Raw genomic sequence first — 25,766 nt, 5'->3', positions numbered from 1 at the left:
ATGAAATTCATTGGCATAGATGTTTCTTTCCTCATTCTCTTCACCCTCACTGCTCTTTGGAATGCAGGTGAGTGACTTTCAAAAAATTTGCTGCTTTTAACTACAAACTTTTTTGACCTCTGAACTTCAGAATACACACCTTGGTAAGAAATTACTGATGCCATTTGTATATGCTAAAGCAAAGGCATGCAAGCTGGCTTTTACCGGCAGTGTCATTTTCAACCCCTTCCTCTGTAATTTCCAGTAGGACAGTGGATCTTTTCTATAGGTAAACAGACAATCTGGAGAATGCAGTAAATATTTCTAAAGGCACAGAACAACTTTCTAGCTCCCTATATTGAACAAGCATTTCTACCTCCATCACAGGCAGGTTTTCTGGTACAGAATGAAGGCTGACTTTTATTGCTGACTCGCTACTGTTCCTGTTCTTTCCTGGCACACCCCCACATTTTATACCAGGATAAAGGAGAAAGGCTAGCAGAGAGAGAAAAACACCAGGATATTTTACTACCTTTTCAGAGATATTTTACTACCTTTCCCTTTTCTTGATCTCTCCATCCTACCAAAAAAAAAACCCAAACAGTCCTCCCTGTACCTCCACCCCATACACAAAATAACACTCAGTGACAATTTCTCCTCATTTCAACAGAAGCTGACATACTTGGAACTGCAAGCAATTGCTCTTCAGCCCCATGAGGGGTGACCATAAATTCTTTTTTCCTCTCCTAGCCTTGTTCATACATTGTTAACAACCTTTGAGGAACAGGTGAATCCAGCAGCTTTTGGGACACAGTAGATTTCTCCTTCCCAATCCACTAGAGTCAGATCTGCTATACTTTCAGATTCAGGAAATTCATCCTGTCTCAGTCCCACAGATGTGGATACTGCTGCTCCCATCTGTAGGTCCAGCCAGTATGGAGACTGAGGCTCTATTGCAAAGCAATGGATACCCATACTTACTACACCCACCCCATTAACACAGCCAGCCGCACAGGGTAGTACAGAGCAGTGCTTTTACCAGCATCCAAATAAACACAGACAGCACTCCCATATACCTGCACATCACCCAGTTCTGTTCCTCCTCTTCAGCTGATCACAATGGAATGTTACTAGCAAAACCACAAACACACCCTTTCTCTCCATATTCAGACCCACCACATTCACAGACACATTGCATGCTAACGTAGGCTTTAAATTTGCCTATTAGCTAAGCCTGGATCTCAAATCCCTTACATGGTCAACAGCTCAGAAGTTGGGTCTTTCCAAGTGCGTGTCTCCTTCCGATGACTGACCAATTCATCCTGAAGTTCACTTATGACTACAACATGTGTGCTCACACACACACACACACACAGTGAGGCAATAAAGAAAATAGTGTCAGGTTTTACTAAAATGGCTATGGTGATCAGGTGCAGGGCTCAGTCAGAGAAACATACTGACCAGCAGTTTGTTTATGTGTGACTGTCTCCCTTTATTTTCCCTTGTCTCCATTTTCCCATGCTTGTTCTTCACCATGCACTTTGACCCCTCCCTTTCTTTTTGTTTGTGTCCTCCCAAATGAGCAACCCTCCCCTAATTACTTTTCCATCATCAGTCCCAATTTTGCTGCATCCATGTCCAAATTTAGAATTTCTGACACTTACCTAGGTCATCTCAGCACTGCATGGTATTATTCATTAAGTTACCCAAGCAGTGTTGCCCTTGCAAGATTCCACTCCCGAAAAGGTCCTCAGTGCTCCCAGTTGTCTGTGCAGTTTGTCCATCTTACTTAACTCGCCCTTAACTGTTTGTGAAATCCAGTTGTTCCTCGGTGTTACTGTAACGTCTGTCAAATTCTCACTTTTTCATCTGTGTGGAGCAATTTTTCATGTCATGTCAGTAATTACTCATGGTCTGTTCAGCTAGACCTCAGCCAGACCTAAGCCAAGAGCCTAGTCAGCTGTCTGTGTCCTCTTAACAGCTACCTTGTTAAGGTAGACTTGAATAAAATGCACAAAAGAAAGAAATTTCAGTAGCTTTTAATAATCTTATATTGGAGCACACTTTGCCACTAATGTTAGCTTTCCATTCATCCAAGAGCGCTAGCCTTCCATTCTCATTGATTCCCATGTAGGCTTGACAGTGATGAGAACCCATTCTGGTTTGCTTAAGACCTAATCTCAGAAATAAATACAACTAGTAACACTCACCAAGGAGCTGCTCTGGAGATTTATCTTTCTATTAGATGTAAAAATACCCATGGGGATGGTGAAATTATGTACTGCCTGGGGGGTAAATATTCAAAATGGAGCAACCTTAGTATGCAGGTGATGACAGCCTTCACCTAAATACATTCCTAAACTAACATAAGCAGCCTACTTTATTTATTTACAGTAGTCCTTTAGATGATGTACTTTTGTTTCAGAGAATATCTAGAAGAATTCAATAACATTTCTGACTACGTTTTTTCTTCCTTGAACAAGGAGCTCAAGACTCCTGCGCATACCGATGTGGGGAGCTGCTTGGTACCTGTTCTTGCCAGGTGACGTGCCAGTCCTTGGGGTTTTGCTGTCCTGATTATAAAGAATTTTGTCTTCAGATTTCTCCATACTCAGGATCTCTGATGGGAGGCAAGGACTTTTTGATTGAAAATACAGCTTTTAACGCCTCTTCTGTGGTAACATGCAGGTGGGCCATGATTTTATATTCCTCTGCCAAAGGGAGGTGAACCTTTTTAATCTCACTTTTCAACAATAGGTAATTACCACAAAACAAGACTTGTCTATACAGGATTGAAAACTTAACTTTGTAAAGTTGTCAGAATCTTGAAACATGCAAACATTCTGCTAACCCTCACCCTCAAGGATATGTGCTGTCTGTATTCCTACACAGGATCATTTCACTTAGGTGGAGTTATTGTGCGATACAATCATTACTCTGCTAGTTCTTCCCTTAACATATCAAAACAGTGACTTTTCTAAAAGAGCTTACTTTTGGGGCTGTTTGTTGTCAATACTTTTTTAGCATTTCCATTTAGTGAAAAGGAAGTATTAATTTCTTAATCTGAATGAGAAAGCAACAGGAAAGAAATGTAGGTAGGACATCTTATCTTTTTCCTGTAAGACAAAGCTGTGGATCCTAAGCATGTCAGCCTGTATCGCACTTAAGTACATGTGTCACACATGCAATACATATGGTACACTGAATTTTACTAACGTGAGTGTCCTGAGTGTCCTGACATTCTTTCAACAGAGGGTTCTGGGTGAGATTTTGGAGTTCTTTCCATCTGGATAGCAGCACCTGAAAAGGTTTTTAGTTCTTCATCGGGAAAACCTTTGACCCAGGCATTCATTCTATAGAACATGACTGTGTACTTTGAATTACCTGCAAAGTTGCATTATCATAGCCAATATGAACTTCAGTCCAGACAAGCAAAAGCCTGGCAGGCTCCAACTCCGTACGGTACTTGGAGTAGCTACGCAGTCACCATACATCAATCCTGAGGAGTCACTGGTGGAATTATACTTTAGTGCACTGGGCAAGAGCCCCAGCTGAAAGCAGATGGTTAAATATCAAGCAATGAGTTCTGAGTTAATCTTTGCAACAGAAATTCTAGAACAGCATGAAATTACTTTTGTTGTGTTCACAGGACTTACCAGAAAAAAAAAAAAAAACACAAAAAACCCCCACAAAACCAGACATTTGCAATGCCTACATATCATGGTCCATGTTAGCCACCCTGTAATCCTATTAATCCTATAACATCACCTTTTTTCTTCCTGCTGTCCCTTTGTTATTTGTTGCTAATTTATCGTGCCCTCCTCCCCCAGTAATTAAACAGTAAATCTAAGGCTTGCAGATTGCTGTGTATTTGTGCAGCGCACAGCAGAATCCACACTGGTGTAATAAGCACAAAGTACACACAAATTTTTCCAGTTTATATTCACTGCTACAAGCAAAACAGCCATGGGACTTGCAACGATCTACACATGACATAAAGTTGCCTAATGAAACACAACTGAGATGTTCAGAATTTTCCTTCTCTCAGTGGTGCCGCTGAAAAGTGTTTTTAACATCAACAGGTTCAAGCAGAATATCGAAACCAGTGGCTATGTTGCTAAGGATGGAAATGCCCACTGCATCTCCCCGTTGCTGTATGAGACTGGTTTCATCCCTTTTGAGGTTTCTACAGATGACGGTCTGACATTTCCATACTCTGGAACTTGGTTATCAGGTTACCTAAATCTACAGTATCCCTCCTCTTTCTGTGTTCGTGCTCTATGGATACAAGATTATATAAGCCTTTCCCTTCTGAGCGCTTTTCTTCTTCCTTAACAGGCTGTTTGACCTCAGAAAAGTGATTCTTGCTGCCCTCATGTTAATTCATATTTTGAGAGATGAACTTTCACAGCAGTTGAGTTCTGCTGCTATACAGCAGCAGCATTAACACATAAAAAGTCCTGCTTAAAAATGAGGTTGGCCAAAACAGTTCCCTTTGTGTAGCTACTTCTGTAGGAAAATAACTGCATCATGGTGTTGTAATCTAAGGACTGCAGACATTAGTAAGGGTTGTGTTCTCTCAGCTTCAGCTTATTCTTTTTGTATCATGCATCCTGTTAGAAAGCATAGGAAAGCACAGGGGAAATAACTGCTAAATCTTAAATAATGTAGCGGTACCTTTTCAGAGCTGTGCAAAGCAGAAATGTTATTAATCCTTTTTTTTTCTGTTCTGTAACGTAGTACATCACAGCAAAGTTTCGGATGGAGAAAAATGCACATTGGTAAATGAGACAAAATGGCAATACTATGGCACCCCGAACACTGATGGAAACTTAACTCTCACCTGGACACAACAGGCACTTGCAGCAACACACATCAACATAGAAGTCTGGGGATACCAGGAAACAGGTAAAATGACACTTTTCCTACCTGTGCATAAGCAGTCATCGCACGTGTAACTTATGTGCAGAGCTCTGCATGGCACGTGATCGCTTTTACTGAGACCTCAAGAAGAGATCTGCATGTATAAATAACTCATGACAATAATGGCAGCTTTTCTTCTTCATTTACATATGAGTGAAGACATCTAATTTCAATTTTGTGGTAACTGTTCTTTTCCAGCATCCCAAATAATTTTCTTCCTTTATGTGACAGGTGACAGTTACTCGGAAAACTGGTTGGCTGAATGGAAATATCTGTATACTTTGGCAAGAGAAATTCCCAATATTGGTAAATTTTCTTTCATTCCTGTACCTGCTAAAGGAAATTACAGTACGTGGGACTTTGGAATTTTGAGAATTACACCCAGCAGCTATTCTGACGGGCAGAGGCAAGTACATCACAACATTCATTTATCATAGGTACCTTATTATTGCTTCCTGCATTAAAGCTGCTGTCTCCTTTGATGTTTAGAATGGGGACTCAGGCTCCATTTCACATGAAGAAATGGAGGAAGAATTGGAAGGGCAAAAGTGAGAAAAACACGAGTCAAAATAAAGACAGTTTATTAAGTAAAGAGAGGGGTGAGGGCGTGAGGAAGTAACACAAGGGCAACCGTTCACGACCTCCCACAAGCAGACCGATGCCCAGGCAGTCACCACGTAAGGGCTGCTCTGGAAAAAACTCCCTCACTCCTGAGCGTGATGGTCTATGGCATGGAATACACCTTTGGCCTCTTTGGGTCTGCTGTCATGGCTGTGTTCCCTTCTAGCCTGTGCTCCTTCCTACTCCCTGGGGGCCAGCGTGAAAAACAGAGGAAGTCTTGACACTGTGCAAGCACTGTTTGGCAATAGCTAAACCGTTGGTGTGTTATCAGCACTGTTTTGGTCACAAATCTAAAACACAGCACTGTGTGGGCTACTGTGAAGGAAATTGCTCTACCCCAGCCAAACCCAGTACCCTTGCCAAACTAGGACCTGCTGATTTCTTTTGTCACAACTGTGGAGGAGGCCCTAACTGTGGAGCTTTTGTCACTGCAGCCATGTGCCTTCTTCTGCATTTAATTTTTTTCTATTTTGCATGCAGGCCTTTGCATTCCTACAAATTTTATGCCCACTTCCTATATTTCCCCATGATATTTTGTGATTTACCTCTGTAAGTGCTCCATACATACTCTGAGCTTACATAGATATTCCTTCATACTTCTTCCACGTCTGCAGTTTTTGATGTAGATGGTGTGGCCCCTGTGAATATATAAATGCCACCTCTTCTGTTCTAGAACATATTACTAATACAGCGTAACCTTTTTTAGCATTTATGAGTCGCTACCCACAGAAGGGTAACATTTTCTCTTTCTAGAGTTTTTTTTATTACAGTTCGTGTATGATATTTTTCTGTGGGTGGAGAGCAGAGTAGCCTTGGAAGACTTCAAGGATTCTGAATTGTTTCTCCCCATCTGTCGCCATCAAGCCTGAAACTACTGGGGCACAGGGTTAGGTTTTGTTAGAAAATCCAGATGTTCTTCATTCTGGCCTAAATGGAACTATGATGTGAAAAGGCATGAATAGAAAACCTGTCTCTAAAAAGATCCATGTAAGCCAGAATCACAAATGCTAAAATGTATTCTGATTATTGCATACTTGCTGCATGCTGTCACGTCACCTTCTAAATCAGGAAAATTTTGATTTGCTGTAACTTTTTGCAGGCAAAAGAAAGCAGTGGCCTCTGTAAGAAAATAACAACTCGCAAGTTGAAAGATTCTTTGTAATTATAGTTAGTGATTAAGACACAGTGTTACTGTTAAAACAGTGCTTGTTCAGCTGTCAGATCTATTTTCTGGCTTTTTCTTTTTTCCAGCAACATTCCATCAGTCTGGAGCTCAGAGCATGCACTGGCTTGGCACCTTGGGAAAGACTTCAGAAATGACCCAAATGCATGGGCAACTGCAAAATGTATAGAATGGCAGAGAAAGGAGGAGAAGCTTCCAGACTTCATGGAAGAAATTATAGATTGCCCTTGCACCTTGGCACAGGCAAGAGCTGACACTGGCAGGTTCCATGTGAGTTATTAATCGATCCCTCTGGCTTATTACAGTTCCATGTAGAAGCTTAGGGAATGCCATGCTCCTCACACACACCTGTTTCCTCTCTAAAAGTCATTACAAGAAAATGAAACTATATTTAAATTTGCACAAGTAGCATGTCGAACGGCAGAGGCAGATACAGCTTATCCAGGTAGTATGAATAAAAAAACTGCCTGTAGGACAGCAGATGGAAATCACCTTCAAATAGGTGATTAAGACAGTAGTTCCAGTGGTAGACTGGGAGGGAGGGCGGTGAGCTCTGTGGAGCTGGAAGCAGGGATGACTTCTTCGAGATCCTACAAGATGGCAGTCTGTCTTTGTAGGCAATATCCCATGCCGGAAGAAGCAGGCCACATTTCTGCCTAGTGTTATCATAATTTGCTGCAGACCTATCGGCCTTGTGTTTCAGAGCTCAAGTCCACAGCAGTAACACATTATTTCCTGTCTCCTGCTTCCTTCCTCCTTCTTCCTTCTCAGCTTTGCTGTTAACAAGGAACTGACAAAAGCTAAGAAATCAATTGTCATTTAGTCTATGCTTTCACTTACAGCACTAATCTGAGGAACAGATAGGGTAAATTCCTCTCCTATTTATGATACCAAGTGGTGGCAGTGTGTTTATGCATATTTTAAAAAAACATAGGTCATTTTGTTACTACTCCTTCCTGGTTATGAAACGTGATATGTATTTCAAATGATACAGTTAAAAGCATGTGAAGAAAAAAAATTAGGTCTACTGCTCTGTCTAAGAACATAGGACAAAAGTTACATTTAGTCTGGTGTGATCTGTGTTTGTTTTGCACTTATAGTTGAATTCCCCATCTAGCTGCATCTGTTCTTCAAGGTCTGTTGTAATAGACTGTAAAATGCTCAGGTTAGACTAACAGGTCGCTCCAATCATGTTGGTATTAAATTCACTGTTTTTTTCCTATCATTCCATGCTACTCAACACACAGCCACAACCAGTTCATTTAGACTTCACACATATGTCAGAGACAAAGGGTGGGTAGAGGACATGAAAATAGAAACGACAATGGGGGAAGAATCCCATTAAGTGTGAGCATTGCTCTTTTTCAGACAGATTATGGCTGTGACATTGAAAAGGGGAGTGTGTGTACTTATCACCCTGGTGCTGTGCATTGTGTAAGAGCCATTCAAGCCAGGTAAAGAAAATTTTTTAAAACTGCATTTTTTTATGACTTGTTCCACCTCAGAGATAGCAGCGTGACAGAAGTCACAAAAATCTCTGGACTCTCAACTCTCAGGCTCATAGCAACCATTGTTTCCCTCTTATTCTGGTATTTGCCTTTATTGCTGAGATGAAGTTAAGAGCCTAGATTTAATAAACAATTGATTGCACTGTGCTAAACCTTAGGATACCAAAACAAGTGTTAATGTCTAAAAGAGATTTCATTAAGCCTAATTAAACCTTTTCTGTATTGGTCAACTTAAGTTCAACAGGTTATTCTTTGCACTCTTCCATCTAAACAATTCTGAAGAGTGCTATGTTCATTGTAGCTGTAAGGCCTACAGAACTTCCTTCCTGCCTTGGTTAAAAACTCCTCCCTATCCCTAATCTGGTATAATTTATAAGAACAGAGCAGGGGCGGGAGGGGGGAAGTCTAAGGTGTCAGATCTCTGGACATCATATAAAGCTTGGCAACCAAAATATTTAGCTATATCCTTAAAAAGGCAAAAGGTAGCCTCTAGATAGGAATGGACTTCACAGAGCGGAATGATGACTTTCTTCTCAACCAGTCCACAGTACGCGGCAGGACAGCAGTGTTGCTATGACTCCACGGGGACCCAAATCCTCACGCGTGACTCCACAGGAGGCAGCACACCTGATCGAGGCCATGACTGGGGTTCACCACCTTTCATGAAGCCTCCCCGGATACCTGGCTTTTCCCATTGGCTTTATGATGTCATCAGCTTCTATTACTGCTGCCTGTGGTCTGATAATTGTCACGTCTATATGAAAAAGCGGCCCTCCAGAGACTGCAGGACGTATCGCCCACCTCGAGCTGGTAAAAGCTTCAGAATTCCATTATGGAGTGTAGCTTTTTGATACAGCATTGGCTTTTAGAATATTTGTGTATGTATCAGTTGACAATGGTGAGGGTACAATGTCCTGTGAAAAATTTCCATGGAAGGTTTCTATTGATCTGTCAGTGGCAAAATCTGTATGTGGTTTGTAATTGCCCTGCAAGATTTTCTGCTGTTGAGTATCTCATTAACCCCTGGAACCCAAATAGCTGAAGTTCAGTAGTCAATATCCACGACTTCCTATCATCATCAGTGGGCACTTTCTCAGAAAGAAGATGGTTAGGGATGGTTAATGACAGCTTGTCAGTATCTAGAAAAGGTTTCATTCTGAACAATGCTACTCATATCAAATATGGAAGTTTTACCATGTACAAGTGTGTCAATTGTTCCTACCCGTTGCTTTTAAGTAGTCCTCAAGTTTTGCCATACCTCTATTGCTGCCACATGTCTTGCCACCTTCTATGCTGCTGGGGTGCTGAGGTGTCCAGCCGGACTGTGGCCTCCCATAAAGAAGGAAAGTGCAAAGAGGCAGCAGTTTGCTTTAGGCTACAAGGAGAAAACTGCAGAAGGCCCTGAAGGAGGTAGCTGGGATGTGACATGGGAGACTCCCAGGACTAGCAGTAACGGAGAGTGAAAGTCTTTCCTGATTTCACCCATCAAATTTTCCTGTCTGGAAGCAACAAAGGAATAGGGAGCTGGGAGCCAAGTGTTATAAAAAGGTTGGAAGGGCAAGGTCCTTGCCAGCCCATGGCCCAGTCCCAAGCGAGGTGAGCAGGGCAGGTATAGTGATGGCAGCAACAGTCAGCTGAGAGTCCAGACCTCCAGATGAGTTGGTGGTGGCCGAGGCAGGTCTGAAGGAAAGCTGAGAAATCAGTCTGCCAGACAGGGTCAAAGACCAGGTCCAGCGATGGTAACCAGAGTGAGACACAGTCAGGCAAGTCCATAGCAACAAGGCATGTTCAAGGACAAGCCAGAAAGTCAGTCGCAGATATGTGTGCTGATCAGCAGAGTTTGTGGACAGGTGCAGGTATGGCTGTATTGGAGATGGAGGCAGGTACACCTATGACATAGCTCAGGCAGGGACTGAAGGCCTGGCCTGAGTTTAGATAGAGCCCATGGACAGAACGTATAGATAGAGGTCCCAGTGAGACTGGTCAGTGCAATTAAGGCCTATGAGTGGGCTCAGGGCCCTGACAGTTCCACTACGGCAAAGGCAGGCTACAACATGCCTCTCTTAAGCAAGGACATCTCGATGAGGGATGTGAAGCACACGGTCTTGCAAAAAGATTCCCAAATGTACTTATGCCATTACATCCATCTCTCAAACATGATAAAAATCCATCATGCAGCTCTCACTAAGCACTGCAGATGCTTGTCTTTCTCCTAGAAAGTACATGCCAAACTGCCTGTGCTACCACACAGTCAGGAGTGTGTTCATTAACCTTGTGCAAGCCTAAGCATCTGAGAAACTAACCCTCAAATGCTGCAGAACCCTCTGCAGAGATCTTAATGCCACAAGCTTCTCAGATCATGCCAAATACAGATGCAGTGCAAAATCAGCTCAAACAAAAAAAGTCACCTACCTTGGTACTTACAGAACTCTCCTGGAACATGAGATGCTGGGCTTAAACACCTCTTCTGCCTGATGCGGAGAAGTTACTTGAACCTATCACTCAGGGGAAGGCCTTCTTTACTGTGATTTTCTGTTGTGTTCATTTGCTATGTGCATTTTGGTCTGAAAATCCCAAGTGAGTGCACTAACTGCTGAGGAGAAAAAAAAACGGCCTTCTTTCCCTTGGTCTAATGAACCTGATTTATGGAGGGGATTCTTTCTCTAGGGAAAGATTGAGAGAGACAATGATCCCAAAGTACTTAACAATCAAGCAGTTAGGGACCTACCTGTCACATGGATGTCCTTAGTCGTTTAGAGTCATACCTCATATAAGATGACAGAACTTCAGCTTTTTTTGCTGCAGGGGAGAGGGGCCTTCTGAACTCTTACTCATCTAAAAGGTAAAACCACGGATATCTGCTGAACTCCAAAGTGGCTTTGTGGCTAAGGGTCACTGCCATGTCTCTCTGTTCAGGGCAGAGGAGACTTCAAAGTTCCATCCCATTTCTGTGACTGTCACTTCCAGTTACATTTGGAAGCTCCCTGGTGATCTGCTTCTGCAATAGCTCTGTGTTTGTGTCCATATCTCCCCATACACTGTATGCAAATCAGGCTTCTAGACTGACAGCAAGGATTCTGGTAGGGGATCTACCAATTAAGCATTGCTGCCCATAACAGCCTTTTAAAGTGCAGCCCCAAATGTTGGCTGATGAAGATAAGAGTAACTGGAATGATGTTTCTCACTCTTCCCATCGTGCTGTTCAAGGTTGCCATGGCTGTTCCTCATGTCACATTTACCATCTATCAGCCTTGCATTTTTTCCTTTATTTAAATGCCATTCTTTGGATCACCACAATGATATTTTCTTTTCTCATGAACCTAAGAAGAGGAGCAATGGGTTGTTGTTTTTGTTTATCCTATTTCTTTTTTTGCTTTTAAAACCAGCATCTGCTTTTGGGGATCCTCACTTCCTCACATTTGATGGTCTGAACTTCACCTTCAAAGGCCAAGGAGAATACACATTGGTAGAGTCTGATCTCACATCCCTAAGAGTGCAAGGAAGGACACAGCAGGTACACTTTCCCAATGGTAAGTTGGTAAGAGAGGAAGCAGCAATGACAAATAATAGCTTCTGAAGTGGCTTGGTTTGCACTTCACAGCATTCCTCCTATCTTCTCTAGTCTTCTTTTTTGGCCATTGGTCAGAGGTCAACGTTTTGAAGCTAATCAGAAGGCAGACAGAATGTTCAGGAAAAAAACAACTTCCGAATCCAAGATTATTTGCTAGTTTTATTGTGTTTGAGTAATGGAAGTGTAAGGTTTTCTGTTAAGAGCTCAAGGAAACTATTCTCATTGCTCTCCATGCCCATTCCCATCTATAAGGAAACAAAAGGTCAGTTCTAGGTATCAGTCAACAGCTGTAGCTCCCAGCTGATGCATTTTGATACTACCGTAGCTGATAATTAACAGAAGGCAGGTAAGTGTATGCCCACTTTATTTTGTTTCTGTGTTAGCTGTATATGAATGCATATGTTGACAGAGCACAAATGTCCCAGAAGGAGCTGAGAAAACATACTTTGGATGGGGAAAAACTTTCGGAGCACCTCAAGCTAGCAGAAATGTCTCGTGAGAAGTTGGTTAAGGGGGTGATTTTTTTTTTAATTCAAAGGGTCTGATTGTTCTGGTCTTTTGACTTGTTTGTAAAACAAAACCTAGGGCAGAAGAAGCTTTCTGGAGGTATCTGCGTCCTTCATCATTTGAATGGGCAGATGGCAAACCAGCCTGTGAGAAGGAGATTGTCATATACCTGCATTTTAAAATTAAGAAAAAACAGAGTATGAAACAGCAGAATGGGATCGTGCTTCTTAGGACAACCTAAGAAGACTTATGTCAGATATGTTTGTTTATGCTTTTCCTGTATCTAGTGCTATTTTACGTACCTTGCCTCAGGAAAGAATATTCCAGTTTACCTCAGGGATGCACTTCAAGGATTTGGTACTTCTGGTAGAATTATAAGGATGGACTGAAAATTGTCTGTGCATTTCACTACCCATGCAGACATGAATGCTTATACTGAATATCACACTGGATAGGATGGAGATTATCAAGAAAATATTTTGCCCTTGATGATAGATTTTACTGTGTTTGTGGTAAAAGTGGCATGAATCACTGAGCAGTTTATGCTGAAGACCATTTCTTAAATTTTTGTTCACTCTGTTTCCTTTTTCTGTCATGCCCTCCCTGAAATTATCTTCAATTTTCCCAGGCCTTATTCACAGTATTGAATGTGCAAGAAGGAGATCAACTGGTCTTCTTACATAGTTCAGCCACTGCTATTGGGATGAAGAATTTAGAATTTCCAGACTTTTTTAGCATTAAACATTCTGTTTTCAATATACCATACTGGTAGGAGACTTATACCATGCGTTTTTATGTAACTTATATGCTTAGCAATTCCCTCAAATATAAATAGTTGTATTTAATTATTTTTAGGAAATATCTGGGGAATTTTTTTGCCAGAATCATTATAACCTTCCATATTTACTTTATATCATGTTGGGTATTTTGAGTGGTTGTTTTTTTATTTGGAAGGAACTGGGGCTCAGGTGACAGGTTTGTCTGCAGTGGCCATGCAGGAGAACAAATCTGATGTGATTGAAGTACGCTACTCGGAGGATTTGAATCTGGAGGTCTTGTTGAACCAGAAGGTCATCAACTTCTCTGAGCAAAGCTGGATGGACCTGAAAGGTCAGTTACAAATGTCAGCGTTGTAAGCTATTGTATTCCAATGGAGCCCATGTATAGTTAAAAATATCTCTACATGCATGCATTTTGACACTCTTTTCAGTGTCCTTTTCCGAAACAGGCTGCAGGTCACTCCAAAAAATTATGCGAGGAATGAAAAAAAGGACAGGCAATGTCCCAGCTCATTAGAATTTATTTTATTGTTACATGACTTCCTTCAGTTCAGTTGCTGCCAGACTGAGGCAGAATCAGTGATAGTGCACAGTTGGCATGGGCCTTGGTGAAAGAAATAAAATTGAGAGCATGGTGGAGAATGCCCTTTCCATCCAATCTGCCTACCCGGGCCTGTCTTTATACTAGCCCAGCACACGAATTCCTCTGGCCTTTGAGACTGATGACAGCTACAATATGGGCAGGAATATAGCCACCAGAACTATGGGCTACACATCTCCTTCCAAATAGCCACGGATCAAGCATGCTACAGAGGAGTACACGGTGGCTATCTGTGTTCCCAGGGAGTCATGGTTCAGGTGAGCACATCAGAACCTGCAACCTTCCTGCTTCTCATCAGCATTACTGGTGGTTAGCCTAGTTGTACCTGGAAGCACCTATGCTGGGTCCAGGGAGAGGTACAGTCATCTAATTTGCCAGTGGGCTGGACTGTGGCACGTTCTCCTCTCCAAAAATGCCCAAATAACATAAATGGCAACCTTTACCAACACCTGGTGTTTGCCTGAACTTTCTGGGATGTGAGAGGAGTGTGAAGGGATGGCATGCAATCCTGGCAATGACAGTGAAGTGTTTTAACAGACGGCTTCAATACCCACATCTTCTATGGGCTTTCAGTGGCTTGTAGAACAATGGTTTTCCTTCTCATCCCGTGGAGGGTGAATGGAATTAAAAACTTCTTACTCCACATTCTGCTTTGAGCTCACTGCATCTAATGCAATGAAACCTACCAAGCAAAATGAAATATAGTAAAATATAACCAAAATATATACTAAAATATAATTGCATTTCACATTCACCTATCAGGAGCTCTCTTCATCGGTTAGTTGTTATTCCTCTATTTTCTAGCCGAAAAGGCTATGAAAAGTTGACTTTTTTTCTCCAGGGATGTGATCATTCGATTAATCTTTATAATAACTTGACAAATACTCTAAACATTACTAGAATTTTAACAGTAAGCCTCCTGTTCAGCAGAGGAAGTTTTCTGTGGCTAGCAATTAGTATTCCTCCAATGGCTAGAAAATATAATGAAGAGCAGAGAGAAGGCTACAGTGACAAGGAGCTGCAGAAGCAGAGAGATGCAGGAAGGAGAAAAGAATGGGAGAGTGATGAGGCTTGGAGAAGAAGCCATATTAAGGAGGTCATAGAATCACAGAATCACAGACTAGTCAGGGTTGGAAGGGCCCTCTGGAGCTCGCCCAGTCCCACCCCCTGCCAGAGCAGGGGCACCTACAGCAGTTGCACAGGATGGTGTCCAGGTGGGTTTGGAATGGCTCCAGAGTGGGAGACTCCCCCCCCCCTCTGGGCAGCCTGCGCCAGTGCTCTGCCACCCTCAAAGTAAAGAAGTTGCTCCTCATGTTAAGATGGAACTTCCTATATTCAAGTTTGTGCCTGTTCCCTCTTGTCCTGTCACTGGGCACCCTGAAAAAAGACTGTTACCATCCCCCTGGCACCCTCCCTTGAAGGATTTATAAGCATTGATAAGATCCCCCCTCAGTCTTCTTTTCTCTAGACTAAAAAGACCCAAGTCTTGACAAGACAATCAAGAAGCAGAGGAAACCTGTGACCACTGAGAGCAGTGCTTCCTGCTCACAGCCACTCTCTGATGTAATCATCTCACATCTTAAAGCTTCTGCTCTGGGACACTGGCAGAAGGCAGTGCAGATCATATCAACTGTGGGCCTTTTTCTGCTACTACTCTGCGGTAGCCATCTTACCGCAGTTGTAAGTATGAAGATGTGGCCTCCCTTTAAATGCTTCTCAGAATGTAGCCCAGAGTGGAAGGGAGGAAAAGCTTTATGAAAAATGGTTAAAACTGATGACACAACAATCTGTTCACTATGGATGACTACCTATTTTGTCCTCTTCCTCTCATTGTTATAGGTCTCTTTCTCCATTCTACGGCTGATCAGAACATCACAGTGATGTTCTCTTCTGGGTCTGGAGTGGAAATAAGGGGAAGTGGAGGGTTTCTGACCCTGACAGTGCTGCTCCCAGAGAAGTTTATGAATCACACACAGGGTCTCTTTGGGGTAATGAATGGCAATACAGAGGATGAGTATACCTTCAAGAATAAGACCACCATGTCAGTTCATGCAAGTCCCCAGCAGTTGTTTGAGTTTGGAGCTCACTGTAAGTCATTTTTCTGGTCTATTATTACCTTGCCTTTACAAATTCAAAACAACTTTGATTTACAGACTAGCAAATGAAGTCTGCGCTAAGCACCCTGTACCAGGGGAAGAGAAGGAAGTAAGAGAAGTATCCCCTCCCTTACCCAAGTGGGTAATGTACCTAGCCGAATGATTGAAGACAGAACCACGATGGACCGTCCTGCACTTTGTTCCATCAAGAGTCAGAGTGCATATTTCACAGCTTACACTTTCAGAATTCCACCTACCATGGTCAGCTGAACACAGCATCACCAGAGTAAAGTGGTACAGAAGTATAGCAATAGCCAGGGTCAGCTACCTTTTTCCAGAATATTGGCAATGTTTCCATCAAGTATCATGCTGACAATTTAAAAAAATCATTTATTAAATCACAATTTTATAATTGTCCCTTTAAAAAAGAGGGTGAGGGGTGTGTGTGTGTAAAAGAATGGATGCTTTCATTTAATGAAAGCGATTAGGCTGCTATATCTAGACTGAATCATTAGACTGGTCAGCATTCCTCCTGACATCAGGTTAGAAGATGGGCCAGAAACATGATGCAAAATACCCTCTGGCTACCAGTTGATCGCCGTATCAAGCACAGTGTAGCTGTACTCCAGGATTCAGATCATACTGAAAAGTCGCACCGCTCCTACTTCAGGAAGTTTCTGATTTAGCAAAGTGAAAACAATGTAGGGCCATGGCAGACATGATAAATTTAGGGACACGCAGGATCAGGATTTGTGTTGCTTATAATGTTTAGTTTAGCTAGCTCTGTCTGAGGTACTTCTTTGTCACCATTTTGCCAGCAGGCATCTAAAACCATCTTTGTGTAAAATCATAGCTACACAATTATTTGGATCTAATTTTAAGTAATCGATCGAACACCAGGTTAACCAAACACTAACCTTAGGGCTAAGTTAAGATGCTGCATTTGAAAGTAAAAATAATCTTCAGCGGAAGGAAGCTATAGGGCTTTGTAGATCTCTTCCAGGTCTAGTTACGTTTATGTAAATAAGCAGTTGGATTAGTAGCAGAAGGTGGTATAGGTCTGCAGGCAATGTTACATATGAATCTCTCTCTTTCTCCGTCTCCCAAGGGGCTGTTGAAAATGGAACTTCTCTCTTTACTTATGACACAGAGTTGTTACTGAACAATTTCTTTTATGGGGAAAAGCACAATGCTTCCTTTCTGCCCGTGTTCATTCCTTATGAAGACCCTGCTGATCCCCTGGTGAAAGACATGGTCTTGCTCTGTGGCTCTGACCCGTTCTGCAGATTTGATGTCCTGACAACAAGAAGCCTTGCAGTGGGACGTTCCACAAGACTATCTCATCAGAATCACAAGCTCCGGGTAGAAAATCTAAAGCCAGGTGATACAACATTCCAAAAAGCATCCATCACTGCAGTTCTTTCTGCAGGGCATCTAAATAGTTAACACTGTTCGAGGAGGCTTTGGTCAGCTGTAGGTTCATACACCTGTAAACAGTCTTATTGGGAGGAATTGTCCTTGTACCAGGAAAACTCTGCACTGGTAGGATAGTTAGACAAACACAACATAAATTTCTTTCAATTTTTTCCACTACTACACCCTTATCTGCATTTTCTGTGCCTTTACCTGTCTTCCTCAGACCTAAAAATAAAAAATAAAAATAAAAAAAATCAGAAATTATTGTCTTTCTGTTAGCCTAAAAATCTTTGGTTATCCATGAGTTGCCACTAAAATGCCATTTTGAATCATTGTGATGGAGATTTGCTAGTCCAAATCCAAAATACTTTAATCAGCTATATCTCTTTTACTAGTGATCTCTTGTGGCTGGCTGGATCATCCAACCAATGGAAGAAAGAATGGAACTAACTACCTGCTGGGGTCAACCATCAGTTTCATCTGCAATCAGGGATATGAACTCACTGGGGCAAAGGAAAGAATTTGCCAAGTGACGGGGACCTGGTCTGGAGACACACCCAGTTGCTTCGCAAGAGCAGGTCTGTTTCCTTTTAAATGTTACAAGTTGACATTAAAAAATCATTATCACAAACAAGGCAATCTCGGTATGGGATGATGGCCCTTGACAAAAGCAACTGCTCTTACTTGGGAAGACATTGGACATGTGATCCCTGGGTTTCTAGAAAGACTAATATTCAAATCTAAATAACAGGTGGTTCATAGTGGTTTTGTGGTTGTTTTTTTTTTTTTTCTACGTGCTTCTCTTTCTCTAGGTTTGGCTGAAATGAATTGGTAGCCATGGTTCTTGAGTGGATGACCTAAAATAAATTTCAAACTCAGTATTCAAAAAGCAGGAAAGCATAATACTTAGCTAAAAAGGATTCCATAACACAAAAATACAGAGACTACAAAATGAATCCTTATTTACAGCATTATTTTTGTTGTAATTTTCTTATATAAATGTAATGGTCTTTTAGCAGCTTTATAAATATATAATCTATGCATACATGCATACACATAGAGAACAAGAGACTATTGAAATCCTTTAGTGTCCACATAATTTGAACCATTTTTCAAGGATAAACAATGGCACAATCCCCAACCATTTATTGTCATCATTTGTTCTGTCATCCTTAATACAATTTTAACTTTCTTTGCAACTAACTGGGGCAATATATCTGGGGCAATAATATATCCAGTCTGAGCCATCTGAGGGGGTGAGTTATGAAGTCACACGTAAAATGACTGCCTGAAGGGAAACTTTGCAGAAAAGGACCTGGAGGCCTTGTGGACACCTAGTTGAACACAAGCCAGCAGCATGCCCTTGCAGCAAAGAAGGTACATGGTGTCCCAGGCTGTATTAGGAAAAGTATTGCCAGCAGGTTGGGGAAGGTGATCCTTCCCCTCTGCTGAGCACTGGTGAGGGCAGACCTGCAGGACTGTGTCCACTGCTGCATTCCTCAGCACAAGAGAGATGTGGACATCCTGGAGAGAGTCCAACAAAGGCACACAAAGATGATTAGGGGGCTGGTGCATCTCTCCTGTGGGGAAAAGCTGAGAGAGCTGGGAGCTGTTCAGCCTGGAGAAGATCAGGCTCGGAGGGGAATCTTATCAATGTGTACAAATACCTGAAGGGAGGGTACAAAGAGGACAGAGCCAGGCTCTTTTTGGTGGTGCCCACTGAATATTTTCTGACAGTTTCAACTTTGTTTTATGCATGCGCCATGTACACTCCAAATGTCCTCAAGATGGCAATGTTTCAAAGCACCAGGGTGCTGCAAGGCCACATGGCATGTTGAAGCACTTGTAACGCTGAATTAATTGTTCCCGAAAGTACTCATCAAATAATTCATATCAACAGATTCTCCATTCTGAGCACCTTCCAAAGAAATGTGGAAAGCCCACAACGCACCAGCAATGAATTCTTGGCCAGCTGACACATTTCATCAGCCTCTGCAAGCCTGCACCAATTACTCATTCATTTCCAACACAGTTCTGCGTGTTTAGTGATAATTGTGAGATGAAACACAGTGAGTTTTGGGCAGCAGATTGTGGACTTCAGCATAAAAAATAATTATTGAACACTTGCATATACAATAGAGGGAATGTTGCTTAATTTTAAATAGATGAGTGAACATTTATGGAATGTTTCCTTGGACCAGCCATTGTTAGTAATCAATATGCAACTGGTTCTATGCCCAGGGGCCAATCGCAGTAGTGATGCTATTTTGGAAAGTGTGAAACTAGAGGTATTTCAAAACATTTCTGTTTAATATGATAGGCCAGAGCATACAGAGTACATTAGTTAATGGTTGAAAATACAACAGATTCAGAAGTTTAGCAGATAATTTAGCATGCTTCCTAGTTCTCAGTAATAATAGATCGTCTGCCAAAAGTCTGAGAAGAATGGCATCTTTACAAAGTAAGGCCAGATCTTAAAAAGTCAGTGGCAAAACATTTTGCCAAGCTGAAAGCTAAGAACATTTTTCCATTGCTGCCATCAACCGCATACATACTGGATAGGAGCCAGTCAGTCTCAATAAGCAAACTGGATGCTGACATTTACACTAGAGAAAGGAGGGCAAAAAGCCAGTCCTGAGAGATCGGATGGAAAGAGTTGGAAGATACACAGAGATTAACTGCATTCAGAATGATGGAGACGTGCTGCAGCTTTATGGATAAGTAAACAAAACCCCACAATGTTTTCCAGCACATGGTTTCCTGAAAGATGACAATGAACAACAAGATGTGAAAGAATTTTATTGATCAGATTGTAACAAAGACCTTCCTTGTTATTTGATATTTAGTGTTGTAGTTCATTTATAATGTGAGCCAAAAATGATGATTCTTATCAGCCTCACGAAGCTGGAGTATGGCAATGCTGCCCACAGCAGCAGGGTACTGACAATACTGACAACTGATCGAGAAAATATAAAATACAAATTGCATACACAGTTCTTAATTCTTTTTTTTTTTTTTTTTTTACTGCAGTGCCCTAATAATGCTATTCATATCTAGCCTTGTTCCTCCTTTTGCATCATAAGATGTGCTGCTGGATATCTGTGTCTGAGAAGGTTATTTTATTGATAGGTCCAAGTGTCTCCAGAGAAGATAGGTAAAACAGTCCAAAGTTCCTCTCACTTATGTCTAAACTTCTAGCATTTTTATAGCATGGACAGCTAGTACTTGCTTTCCGCTAAATACATTTCCGCCTCCGGTCTAAGACACAGTTGAAACCCAGTGCCACTTCTCCTTGCGTTGATTCTGAATTCAGCATAAGTACATAAAAGGTCTTCATGTCGTCAAAATTGGTTGTTACCGAGATCAGTTTTCTTCACTGTTTTCCTCTTTACACAGCAGCATGCTGCTGTTTTGCCAAAATCCATTTTATCAAGTCCTGTGACGGAGGGCCTTCTTGATACCAGGAAAATGCTGACAAAATTAATGGAGGCCACTTCCAAATTTCTGGGTGCCTGAATGGGTGACCACTGACCTAGCCACTATGATTAGTGGTCACATTTTTACTTCCAGCATGAATGATTAAGACACACTTTTTCAAATTGTTTCTTTCATGCTGGTCATGAATGCAGGGACCAGCCCTCTATTATTCTCAGCTTCTAGAGGTACTTCTTTACAGTGCTGTGCCTGTTACACTTGCTGCAGTTTTGTTGCACATCAGATTCAAGCTTTGCATTGCAAATCACCAAGGTTTTTTGGTTGCTATATGCTTCTGTTTTTCAAAAGCTAAAGCAGTTAAAATAAAGGCATGAGGACTGTGAAAAGTGGATAGGAAGAGAGACGGAAACAAGAAAATTGAACACGAGTTATTTTGCAAAATCCGTTTCTGTATTTGAAATTCCAAATACAAATTATGCTGTTGGGCCTGCATATTGTTGCTTTTGAGTTTTGCTTTCTTGAATTAAAGTTTCCATGGAAATCCTCTGCTAATAATTATTTTACTATGCTTCTAATTACAATCCCACTGCAAGTCTTGCCAGTACCACACCAACCTCCCTTCACAGAATATCACACAGAAAGAAAAAGAAACTATTCAGCAAAAGCAAAAAGGCGACTCTAGTAAAAACAGGAGTAAAACACAGCTAAAAATTATAAAACCTTAGCAATATATACACATATAGTCTGTTTGTGATAGACAATAACTTGGTGGTGTTGTGTCATCTGGTTTTGTCTGTCTTTCGGGGTTTTTTTTGGTGTTGTTTTTTTTTTCCTCACTTTTAGGCTTCTTTTTCCAAGCTCAGGCTCTGTGTAAATACAGTTCTTTTTGGAAAGTTGTCAGAAATCTCATTAGCCTTCTGCACTTTTTTCTTCAGATGAGGATGCCAAAAAAACATTAGGTCGTCTTATTATGGAATTGTTGTCTGTCTACCGTTTCCAGGAGACTGGCTGCAAAACATATTACAATCAAGTAATATAACCTGAGATTGTAAATTAAATACAAAGATTTCACAATAAAGGCAAGTCACCACTGGACCAAACTACCGAGGCCAATGGTGGGTTCTCATCACTTGGCAGAGACAGGGCACCTGCCTGTAAGGTGTACATTTTTGAGCCATGTACAGAAGTTACTGGATGAAGGACCAATGCCTGTGAAACAGTTTATGTACCCACTTCTTTACTTAAACAAATTAGAACCAAATTATCTATTCTAAGCTCCCAGAACTGTCTGTTACATCACTCTTCCATCACCGTGTGCCAGGCTGCAGTTTGCGCAGTTCTTCCTGCAGGCATGACAAAGTGATGGAAGGAAGGCCTGGCAAAAAATGCAGCCCGGATGCATTAAAGCTCAGGTGCACCACTGCTCATCTAACTCTAAATAGGCTATGTGCTCCCTCATACATGCATATAGTGCTATCACTAGGTGCAGAAAAAGGGCAGAGCATTGAATCTACTTTGACCTTAGGACAGCAGAGTGTCTCAGAGCCAAGGAACTGAACACCTGTTTGACTCTGACACCAAACTTTGGACAAAGGTTGCTCACAGCAGGACTTGCAGTTTTTCAGCAGTGGTACTCCAGCAGATATCTTCCTTAAAGGATACAAAATTCAGGAATCATTTTTTCTCCCAGACTGATACTCCAGATACTGCACCTCCTAAACTTTTATCAGTCCTCTTATGTGTCACAAAAAATGTACCTGCATGATATCTTTAGCTTCCATTGCTCACCACAGCCACACAGCATCCTGCTGGCACTGTCCTACATCAGTAGGAAAGTGACAGGACTGGTAACCTGCAACTCTTTAGTAGAAAAAGAAAACAAAAGGAGATTGGCGATTCAAAATTTGTTTCATATCTGGTTTCTTTCTATCTTTCATGTGTCCTTATTATGCAATTGCAGAATTAAATTGACACTTTCAGCATGTTCATAGTCTGATGCAGTTCATTGTACCCACATCAGAATAGTCACTTTTGCTCTCTTTTCATAAACCGTTAAGCAGCAGAGGCAGTTTCAAAATTTTAATGCCAAAATAGGGGCAATTTTTAAAGCAATCAAACTGTATGGATAAAGGACTGAAAAATTGCCAGTTGTTGGGATTGACAGTGCTACATACATGTTGTACATTCATGATGCTGACTACATATTAGCCACTAGCCATCCTTTCTTTGTGTTAAAACAGCTTTTGCAGCCACCTGCAGTAACTGTCAAGTGTAGGAATTATGTGAGTTCCTACTCTTTACCAGTTTGTTCCTCATACAAAGAACAGTAAAATTAACACTATATGTACAATTTAAAAAATTGTCACATGTGACTACATTCAAACAGATATGAAGAAATGTTTCAATGTCTTCCTGTTTTGTTGTGGTTGGTCTCTGGTTTTCAGATATCAAGCAAGTAATTCTTCTTGGCTGTGTATTTGGAATAGTTGGTCTTGCAGTCCTGGCACGTCTGACTTTCTTATGTAGAAAGGAGAGGTAAGACTCAACTCAACTGAAAACACAAATGAATATTCTAAAGAAATAGCAAGGGTTATGACCTTTATAATAATTTTTCTCAATGACAAAGAAATAAAACATGCTATGATCTTTTATGAAAAGAAATCAAGTCTGAATAGTCCTTCTGTCCTGCTGGAAGGCTATGAAGCAAAGTTGGAATTGTATTTCCAGGACACACAAACATGTGATTGATTCATTCATTGATTGAGAAGGAACAGTACTTTTTTTGTCAAAATGATTTATTTGTTAAGTGATAAGTCTACTTGATTAAAAGTGTTCTGTTTCAGAATAGGTGTGCTCATGATATCAATAAGTAAATTTGATGTATCATCAAATGCATTGCATGATACTGTAACTTTCAACATATCTTTGAACATATTCCCACTTTTAGGCATGCTTGAATTCACCTAGAGAATGCTGATATGTTTCTTGTGAAAAAAGAGGTGAATAGACTTTTCAGTTTGCTACCCATTTTTAAAACCTTTCTACCACATGGAAATACACTCGCTATAAAAACTATTATATTTTGAAAAGTAATCTCTACAAAATGTTATCCAGCTAGTAAATTACTTCTTTGAGGATTTGGTCCTTTGTTTTAAAAGGTTGTGATGATTTCATATATTCTATATATAATTCATTCTGTTAGCCACTGCGAACAAGACATTTAATATTTTTGGCTCCATGCCTTTCTAACAGGTTCATCGTTGCAGAGACTTGAAACAGAAGCCAGTATGATAGCCATGTCCATTGTGGAAAATACAGCCCATTGATTCTGAGCTCAGTCATCCATTAACTGTGTCTATCAGAGGGCCAGAGACACTACTAAATTTTACCCTTTCCCTTTATATTCGCAGAAGCATTGTTTTCTACACTTCACAGAGAATACTCATACCCAAACCACTTTTTATTCCTCCCTTGTACACAAGAAGAAAAAAAGGACACTCAACACAGGGTAGATGACTGCAGCAATTAATGTTTTTTGCACACATAAAAATGCATAGACGAAGGACACCTCCTCTACTTGCCAAATTTTACACACACCAGATTCCCACATATAAAACCAACTAGTTTAAACACTACTATTACAGGTGCACAGAATTCTCACATTTTGGAGCAGCTTACAGAACTGCTACTGTAAACTCATCATTGCACATCAAAAACTATTTTAAAGAAATAGAATGAAGCCATCAACTCTTCTAAATTCTTGTATATTTTGCAAATCTGTAGGTAATTTTCATATGCTACCAAAAGCTTATCATTTATGAAAAAATTTTGAGTTTCACAAAGTCCATAGCACTCAGCAGGGCTGTATATTTGGATAGCAATAGAGGATAAAATCTTTTGTATAGCAGTAATAATTTTTGAACAGCTGAATTGTAACTAGGGAAGGCTTATTAGACAATTATTGAATCACGAAAATCTGTCATCTACTGTACACTCTTCTGGATCTCATGGTAAATATAATTCTATGACAAGTCATATGGTATATATAAGAAGGGAAAGAAGTAATCCTACATGCAGGTCTGAAAACTTCTGCCTCTGCACCCAACTCTGACTATCACCCCGAAAAGGAGTCTGAGAGGATCAGACTTACATAGTAAGAGAGACTGAAGTATCTTAAAAAGCAGCAAGGCAATATAAATATACAAAAATCCTAATAATTGAATGCTATGTACTTTTAGATTTCTTTCTCTAACAAGCAAACAGAAAAACAATTAGGGGCTATATTTTCAAGCTTTCCCCAGCCACCTTTCTGTCCTAAAATGTGAAAGATAAGTTTCTCAGAAAATCACATGATTCTATGAGCAGAGATTGCGGGGGTGGGAGGAGCAAAATCACAATATTTAGAATAAAAATTGCAGGAACTCAAAATACCAAGGTGGTCAGTCAGTTGGTTTATGCTTTTCTCAGTTAGTTATGAGGGTTGCTAGCAGTTGCAAATGTATCTATTAATATTTTGGTGATATGTTTCTCTTAGCAAAAAAAAAAACAAAAAACCAAAAAACCCAATGTAAGGTCCATAATTTATCACTGAATCCCAAGTTTCCTGCTCACTCAGACTTTTTTCCTCTTTTTTGTACTCAAAACCCAAATTTCTTTCCAGACCCTTCATTATCAGTGTTTTCAAACCAGTGACATTTGCCCAGTTTCTCCTTTTGCTCCTATAATTTAGACCATCGTGCCAGAAAACAGAAATTGATTGTTGCACAGGGATAACAGCAAACCGTCAGTATTCGCTAATTTAATCAAACGGTGCTCAAATAGAAAGAGTGCTACATATCCTGCAGTCACTATTTTCGGTAATTTAAATATTTTGGATCTTCAGTAGTGTATGACAGGGAGGGATATTGCTCCTTGGGGGAGGTATGCACTGGAATTACACAGAACTGGTACTTTAAAAATTGGTGCAACATTAATATTCCACCTAACCCAATATTCTTCTCAGCTTGATCTAAGCAATGACATTATGGTAACTACTTTAACAGTAATCTATAGCCTTTTTTGATTTTAAATTCTTTCTTTGTCTTTTCTTCCAAAGACACAAAGGCAACCAGAAACTTCTTTCAGAGGTTCGAGTTGGATCTGAATAA

General features: G+C 40.8%; 1 protein-coding gene across 1 annotated transcript; it reads left to right on the top strand.

The window, feature by feature from the left end:
- Nucleotides 1–25,766, top strand: SUSD2 (sushi domain containing 2; the record flags this gene model as incomplete). Its single annotated transcript, XM_082491660.1, has 15 exons — nt 1–67; nt 2,463–2,667; nt 4,062–4,213; nt 4,720–4,887; nt 5,134–5,308; nt 6,775–6,976; nt 8,075–8,160; nt 8,756–9,024; nt 11,601–11,744; nt 13,247–13,402; nt 15,512–15,760; nt 16,877–17,149; nt 17,580–17,762; nt 23,064–23,154; nt 25,715–25,766. The coding sequence occupies 15 exons, from the start codon at nt 1–3 to the stop codon at nt 25,764–25,766; spliced, it is 2,472 nt and encodes an 823-aa protein (XP_082347786.1).

This window comes from Vanellus vanellus, assembly GCF_965231255.1.
Source record: "Vanellus vanellus genome assembly, chromosome: 16".
Taxonomy (NCBI): domain Eukaryota; kingdom Metazoa; phylum Chordata; class Aves; order Charadriiformes; family Charadriidae; genus Vanellus; species Vanellus vanellus.
The sequence above is the reverse complement of the archived record's forward strand: the minus strand, read 5'-3'. Positions and strand labels throughout refer to the sequence as shown.